The sequence below is a fragment of the Rhinopithecus bieti genome, unplaced genomic scaffold (assembly GCF_001698545.2).
Source record: "Rhinopithecus bieti isolate Rb0 unplaced genomic scaffold, ASM169854v2 scaffold_31787, whole genome shotgun sequence".
Taxonomy (NCBI): Eukaryota; Metazoa; Chordata; class Mammalia; order Primates; family Cercopithecidae; genus Rhinopithecus; species Rhinopithecus bieti.
In genome coordinates this window covers 6,625,204-6,633,661 of record NW_016814655.1, presented here as the reverse complement: position 1 = coordinate 6,633,661, position 8,458 = coordinate 6,625,204, and the positions used below count along the sequence as shown (strand labels likewise).

Genomic DNA, 8,458 nt, shown 5'->3' with positions numbered 1-8,458 from the left:
GGATGGTCTCGATCTCCTGACTTCGTGATCCGCCCGTCTCGGCCTCCCAAAGTGCTGGGATTACAGGCTTGAGCCACCGCGCCCGGCCTTTTTGTATTTTTAGTAGAGGTGGGGTTTCACCATGTTGACCAGGCTGGTCTCGAACTCCTGACCTCGTGATCCGCCTGCCTGGGTGTCCCAAAGAGCTGGGATTAGAGATGTGAGCCACTGCACCCAGCCAGGAGTCTTCAAATCTTTGAGTCATACATCACCTAGTCTGAGCTCTAGGATGGAAATGATTCAGCACTAAGCTTGCTAAGCTTTTTTTCTTAAAGGTTTTATATACTCAAAGACAGTAGAAAAGCCAAATCTATTGAGTATGGAGTAGGAAAGTAATGTTAGTATTAATAGAATGATCTGACAGTTTTTCCTGAAACATAAAATCAGACACTTTTAAAATACTTTTTTCTTTCTTTTTTTTTTTTTTTGAGACAGAGTCTTGCTCAGTCGCCCAGTCTGGAGTGCAGTGGCACGATCTCGGCTCACTGCAAGCTCCGCCTCCTGGGTTCCCGCCATTCTCCTGCCTCAGCCTCCCAAGTAGCTGGGACTACAGGCGCCCGCCGCTACGCCCGGCTAATTTTTTGCATTTTTAGTAGAGATAGGATTTCACTGTGTTGGCCAGGATGGTCTCGATCTCCTGACCTCGTGATCCGCCTGCCTCGGCCTCCCAAAGTGCTGGGATTACAGGCGTGGGCCACCGCGCCTGGCCTAAAATACTTTTTTTCTAAATACAAAAATGAGCCAGGTGTGGTGGCACATGCCTATAGTCCCAGCTACTCAGGAGGCTGAAGGAGAATCCTTTGAACCCAGGAGGCAGAGCTTGCAGTGAGCTGAGATCGCGACACTGTACTCCAGCCTGGGCGACAGAGGAAGACTCTGTGTAAAAAAATAATAATAATAAATAAAACAAAATAAAATAAAAATACTTTTTTCTAAGGATTTTTTAATTCCAAGATTATCTTTTAGCTTTGGTAATGTAATACAATGCTGATTCTTTTTTGCCTCTTATCTTTGGATAGTCATTGAATATGAAGCCTCAGCTTTGTATCTTAATATCTTACATTAATTAGCTGCAAAGATTTGTCATTTGAACAATGCCCACTCAGATTTAGTATATGTATTTATTTTAGTAAATTTAAGTTAAATACAAAAATAAGCAACTAATGAAGTTGTTATCAGATTTAGGATTTTCAAATACTTGTAGGGGATAGCTCTTTGCCTAAGAGTAGAACTCTAGTTTCAGAAGCACATTCTTTTGAGCATTGACCAGAATTGCTGGCCCCTAGAACTTGGTAGTGGCTACTACTGACAGACATGCTAAAAGGGGACCACCCAAGTTTTATATTTCTTAAAGACAAGGACTTGGCACAGACTGTGCTTCTCTTACTTAAAGTGGAAAGCGACACAGTGGTCTGTGGAAATTGCTTCAAGGGATGGTCCTGCTGACAGGTGAGTTGTCTGCCTCTCCAAAAGCCTCTATTGTAGAAAAGTTGGTGATTGTTTTGGAGAAACTTTATTTGCTGAACTGTAGATAAAGAAAAAAGCAGAGATTGTAGTTTACTTTATAAATTTAAAGCTGCTATAAAATTCCTAAGTTGTTTAAAACATTTTTCTCAAGCAGTTATGTTCAATAGCTAATTGAGAATCTCTAGAGTGACAGAGTTTGGTTTTTGTGGTAAAGTTTCAGTTTTGCATAGAGACTTGCTACACCTCCAAATGTAGGAAAATACTAAGTATTTAAAGGGGATTCATAGTACTTGGGCACAGACATGGAGAGGGGAGTAACAGTGAATTTTGGATCTTCTAATAATGTGGAGAGGAACAAATAAACGTTTTTTTAATGGCCTTGATCCTTTCAAAGGGAAGCTGGGCAGGGAAGGCATGGAACAGCCAAAGCCTTGGGTCTGTTGACACAGACCACCCTTCAGCTTCTCTGTCTGGTTGTTCAAAAGCCAGCAAGTTAAAGTTAAGTTCCTTTGAAGGCAGAGAACGTGTTTTTTGGGATGATCCTTAATAACAGGAAAGTTAAATCATAAACATTCAATAGTTTAGATTATGGTGATAAAGGAAAGTCTTATTAATTACTTATGATTTGAGATCTCCTCCAAAAGATGAATAGTTTATTTTCTCTTTGTTGACAGAAATCAAATTGAGTTGTCGAGTGTGGGCCTGTTGCAACTGTCAGATCTTTTGTGTAGTGTTAAGCTGATTGTAGGTGAGGATGTTTTAATCCAATCCCTTTTCCCGTTTTTGATATTTTTAAGGTGAAAGACTTGGTTGCCAGGATACATGGAAAATGGCAGGAAATAATCCAGAACTGTCGGCCTACTCAGGTGTCATTTTGTTATACAATTTCATTTATTCTTAACAGTTTTGCTGAATGGCACTCTTCATACTGTTTGAAATAAAATAGAGTATAACAGTGCATTTGCTTCTAGTTATCTTAAGATAAACTGAAAACGCCAGTATAATACATGGTTTGTAATTGTTTTTAGTTTTTGTTTGCTTTATATTCATTAATTTATTTCCAGAAGTTGTTGAGCCAATTTAAAAATATTACATTCCATCAAATGGAGGTTATTCAATGAAGAGCATTTTTTTTTTTTTTTTTTTTTGAGACAGAGTCTCGCTCTGTCGCCCAGGCTGGAGTGCAGTGGCCGGATCTCAGCTCACTGCAAGCTCCGCCTCCCGGGTTTACGCCATTCTCCTGCCTCAGCCTCCCAAGTAGCTGGGACTACAAGCGCCCGCCACCTCGCCCGGCTAGTTTTTTGTATTTTTTAGTAGAGACGGGGTTTCACTGTGTTAGCCAGGATGGTCTCGATCTCCTGACCTCGTGATCTGCCCATCTCCGCCTCCCAAAGTGCTGGGATTACAGGCTTGAGCCACCGCGCCCGGCCTAATGAAGAGCATTTTTAAGACAGATCTATTGAGATAGAATTTACATACCATAGATTTTACCCACTTAACATGTACAGTGGTTTTTAATACATTGACAGAGTGAATACCATCGCCACAACCTAATTTTAGAACATTTTCATCACCCCAAAAAGAAATCCCATGCCCATTAGCAGTCATTCCCCTTTCCCCTACTACCTTGATTCCCCTCCTGAATCCTCCCAAATCCTAGGCAAACACTAATCTACTTTCTGTCCCTATAGACTTCCCTATTCTGGACATCTGTAAATGAGACATACTGTGTAGTCTTTTGTAATTGTCTGCTTTCATTTAACATAATGATAAGTGTTATAGCATGTATATCCCTTCTATTGCCAAATAATTTTCCACTGAATGGATATGTCACATTTATTTATCCACTTATTAGACATTTGTATTGTTTTCACATTCTGGCTATTACAAATAATATTTCCATGAACATTTGTATGCAAGTTTTTATGTGAATATATGTTCTCAAATGAAGCATTTGAAAAGGAAGTAGAATTGCTGGGCCATATGGTAATTCTATGTTAAGTGTTTTAAGAAACTACCAAACTGTTTTCCAAAGTGACTGCATCATTTTATATTCCCATCAGAATGTCTGAGGTTTCTAATTTCTCCATATTCTCACCAATACTTGTTTTTACTAAAGCCATAGTAGAGAGTAGGGAAGTAGAATCTCATTGTGGTTTTAGTTTGCATTTCCCTAATAATTAATGGTGTTAAACGTCTTCTTATATGCCTATATTGGTCATTTGTATAACTTTTTTGCAGAAATGTCTATTAGGATCCTTTGTCCATTTTTTTCATCTCATACTTCATTTCAAAAGCCTATTTTGAATATAGTTATTGGTCTTTTTGTTATTGAGTTGTATTAATTCCCCGTATGTTCTGGATACAAATCTCTTATTAGAGATATAATTTGTAAATATTTTCTTCCATTCTGTGTGTTGCTTTTCTTTTATGTATTATGTATATATTTTTGTCACTTTTTTTTTGTTGTTACGTCTAAGGAGTCTTTGCCTAAGAAGGACATTTTTTTTAACACCTACTAGTAAGTGTGCTTGCCTGCTTGTTTACAGAGTTAACTGGCATAGGATTGTCTAAAATGACACTTCTCAAATTTTAATGTACATAGGAATCAACTAGGAACTTGCTGAAATATGGATTCTGATTTATAGGTCTGGAGTGAGAACTGAGATATTCTATACTTCTAATAAGTTATCAGATGGATGCAAATGCTGCTGCTCCAGGGACTAAACTTTGAGTAGCCAGGGCCTAGAAGTTACTTATATTTTGTATCAAAATAATAGGAACACTGAATATCAAGTAGATAAAGCAATCTCTCTAAATCTTTGAGAAATCTTAAATTTATGTTTTGTTGTTTTTGTATTTGTTTCTAACCTTAATGGATTTTCTTTTAATGCTGGTCATGTACTGATGTGGTATTAAAACAAAATAATTTAATAGCAAAACTATACTAATCAGCTTAACATTATTTATTTTGCTTAACTAAGTCCCTCCATGTGTGCAGTGGTGAGAAAAACATTCTGCACTTATTTTATACTGTTTTTTATTGTTTGACCACTGTATGTGAAATTTGAATCTGATTACCATAAATTTTCAGATAAGTCAATATAAAGATTTTATTACTTGTCTTATCAAAGCCTATTGTCTGATGATTAGTAGTTTTATAAGGAGTAATTCATAATCTGATTAAATTTTGCTTTACCCTCTTTTTTTCCCCTTTTTTAGGGGCAGCTTCATGATTTCTGGGTACCAGATTCTTAATAGGAGTTGCAGCAGCAAAAATATGAAGCAAGAGAAATTCGATAAGAGCCTTTCCTACAGGAGTAGAAAGGATTATTACAGAATCCAATGGAATGCCAAGAAAATGTACAGCAAATGTGCCACTTGAATATCTAGTATGAAGCTGGTAATGAAATTGCCATTTCTGAAGCAGATATGAAATATGATCTGCTTAATTGTTACGGCAACTGACCTTTCAAAAGCGCAGTCTTATTAAAAGAGGGGAGGGGTAAAAGCAGCTAATAGTCACATGTCTAACCTGCCCCAGTTAACTCCTTTTGTTAAATTATAAGCCAGTTATCTTTTTTAGATAGTATTTTTGTCACTTGGATAATCACAGGAAATATATAAGAAAAGAGCTTGGACTAACTTAAGAAGTTGGACATGGAAAGCAAGACCAAGTTCCAGTTGGTTTTAATTTTCCCTCTTGGTTATTTTCCGACACAAAGGGAATGCTTAAAACTGAGTTTAGTAATAAAAAGCATAAATCTCTTCTGTAACTTTTATAAACCACAAGGAGGTTTCAATCCATGCATTTTCCTTCATTACTCAAGATTATAAATCTGTTTTTAAAATACATTTAAACAAACAGTTGAGAAACAAAAGTTTGGTATGTGTCAGATTCCCTTAAGAGGAAGAGGTTAAGCTGTAAAGTAGTGGCCCTGTTTTGATGCCAGAACATTCATATGCAGTTTGTTCTGGATTTCTTTTAAATGCATATATTTTAAATACTGGTTAAATCTTAGAATCTTTGCTATATCTTAGAATTCTGGCTCTTGGTAACCATATTACAGAAGTCTATATTGTAAAAGCCTAAAGATCTGGACAAGTTTCCAACAACCTTGTTTCCATGAGTATATAACTTTGGCAGAGACCTGAATTTTTTGGGACACTATGTTCTGTGTGTGTGTGTGTGTGTGTGTGTGTGTGCGTGTGTGTGTTTGCTTGTATCTTGAAGTTGTTGCACTTCAAAACCACAGCTGCTTTAAATTCTTAAACACTGGAAAGCCATCCTTTGGTTTAAATGGTAGAGGGTTAGTGGAAGTGCACATGCTGGTTTTAGCCCAGGGGTAGTAACAAACTCTTACTAGCCAACTAGAAAATTATTTTGTTGACTAGATGTCCCTTTTAGGAGAGTTTGTTTCCTGAAAGAATGGCAGCTTTTTTTGTTGCTCTTTCCAACAACCTTGTTCACTATTGGCTTGAGTGACCTGTTCTCCTGAGTGCTCTAGTGTCTCCAGTTGTAGGGGGAAAGATGATGGAGGGGAACGGAAACTGGACTTGATGTTTGTGGTTTGAGAGGCAAGAAAATAAAATAACTTTCTACCTCTAAATTGAGGCTTAGGAGTAAAAAGCATTTTGTCTTAAATTTATCATTTAAAATAGCATCAGTAACTTTTGAACTCATGTCAATCAAGCATTGGCAGTCAGAGATTTTTATAGGGAAAACTAAGTAAATCCAGTTTCCAAGAACCTAAACTGATTGAGGCTCCAAGAGTCAGACCAACAAAAGTTTTATTCTGTGTTGTTTACTGGTAAGAATATTATTATCTTGATACTACCTCTCAAGGGTATTGTTACAAAATGCCACTTATGGTTAAAGAGATAGATACAAAGAGTTCTATTTGACAGAAACTTGAAACTGGCATCTATCTGCCCAACGATGGGGGCTTTCATTCTGTAATTTAATCCTTTGTAGATACATTATTTGTGTGTAATTTTATACGTGTTCATATTTTTCTCATTTTGCATTGTGTAAAGTGTACAAAATCTCAAAGTATAAAATACTGCTTATATTGCTTGTAATTTACAGTGTGTAAATATTTTCTAATTGTGTACATTGATTGGGGGGACAAGTGGGTTATTCAGGGTTTTTTTTTAAGTGACCCTTTTGTATTGCAGTTTCAACAGATAACTGCCCATCAAATTTAAAACTACTTTGATACAGTTTTATTTAACAGTTCCAATAAGAAAAAAATCTCTATTTTTAATTATATGTCTCCTTTAGAAAAAAATATTTCATCATCCCTTTAAAATAAATGGCCAGACCTCAGTTTAGGCCCTTGTATTTATGACTCTGGTAGAGGTCTTCAGACTCCAGGTCATAGTCCAGTCAGTATTTGCATCTGGGTTCCCAAGAAAATTTTGTGACTCTCTTTTAGCACAAGTAGCCCATGGTTTTTCTTCCAAATCAAGTATTTTCCTTCTCCCTCAAGTCCCCATGCTTTGTCTCCCTCCTGCTGCTATTGCCCAGTGAATGGGATGGTAGAGAGGAAGAAGTGTTCATTGCACAGAGAATGTCAGGCCACTTTGGGGACTTGGCAACAAAGCTTGCACTGAGTGGTGGTGTGTTTGGCAATAGTACTGTGCCAAAAATCACCTTGTCTAATTTTATGGATATTTATGGCAAACTTATTACCCTTCTTGCAAGCTGCACATTAAGGTACTTGTGTTTATGCTTTTGTGTGTAACTGTTTGCCTTTTCTAACTGCCTTTCTTGTTACTGAAAATATAATTCTACTAGTTTTATCACATTAAGAGGCTCTCTGTGCACAAAATGCATCGATGTAGCCGTAAAGTAACAGCGTTTGTACATTTTCTATCTCCTGATGGCAGTGGTGCCTTTGTCACCTTTTGGAAGGTTTGCATTTTATTTCTGCTTTGAAGCGCAAATAGTAGCTTGCTTTCAATTTCACAAAAATCTCAAATGTAAAAGATAAAAAATGGCGTATTATCATCCAGGCTTAGTTGGAGTATTTGCATTTTTATTGTTATCAAAACAAATATAATTGGTGGGGACTGACCAGTAATAATGTGTGGCGTCTTTAAGCCAAGGGTAATTTTTAAATTAAAAATGAAAATTTTAAGAGGTAGCCCATTAAACAAGCTACTGAGTTGGAGAATTAGGGGATGACTGTGGTGGTTTGTCGCTAAGGAGGCAACAGTAGGGTCCAGGTGGCTGGGCACGTAGAGCAGTTAGCATGATCCGTGGTTATTCCTTACTCATGAACAGTGTCAGCTCACCTCATCTGTGCATTTGTTTTCCCTGGACAGTCTTGTCAGCCAGTTAATCCACGAGCTCTTAGGCAGTAAATACAGATTTTTTTCTTTCCTTTTATTTTTTTAAAGATTTTATACTACATCTTGTTAAAGTCCTATGAATATGTGTGTGTGTGCGCTATTAAAACTGCTTTTTCTCAGTTTGAACATGTGTTTGGTAATATTTGTTTGGGAGTTGAGGAGGCTAAGTTATCTGGAATGCCCTGTTCCCTCACCCCACCCCAGTCCCCTGGTTTTTAATCATTTCTTCTTGCTTTGGATTTTCCAGTTTTTTAGCTTGATGTCTCCGGTTTCTGGAAAACATAAAGCCACCATTGTACACAGTTCACTTTTATATAACCCAGTTAACTGCTGTATACTTTGCAATCAGGAATTCAGTAATCTCATTCTTACCTCATTCACTATGTTCATCCCACCATTCATTCTTATCGCTGAGGCTGGAGTGCAGTGGCACGATCTCGGCTCACTGCAAGCTCCGCCTCCCGGGTTCACACCATTCTCCTGCCCCAGCCTGCCAAGTAACTGGGACTACAGGCTCCTGCCACTACGCCTGGCTAATTCTTTGTATTTTTAGTAGAGATGGGGTTTCACCATGTTAGCCGATGGTCTCTATCAC

The 8,458-nt window shown here is 37.5% G+C and overlaps 1 protein-coding gene across 1 annotated transcript in view; it reads left to right on the top strand.

Annotated features, from left to right (window-relative positions):
* SLF2 (SMC5/6 complex localization factor 2) overlaps positions 1 to 7,989 on the top strand; it is a 55,179-nt gene extending 47,190 nt beyond the window's left edge. Inside the window, 2 exon segments of the mRNA XM_017851769.1 lie at positions 2,304 to 2,372; positions 4,729 to 7,989. Of these exon segments, the coding sequence (XP_017707258.1) occupies positions 2,304 to 2,372; positions 4,729 to 4,764 (105 nt within the window). The 3' untranslated portion in view covers positions 4,765 to 7,989.
* The last annotated feature ends 469 nt before the right edge of the window (positions 7,990 to 8,458 follow it).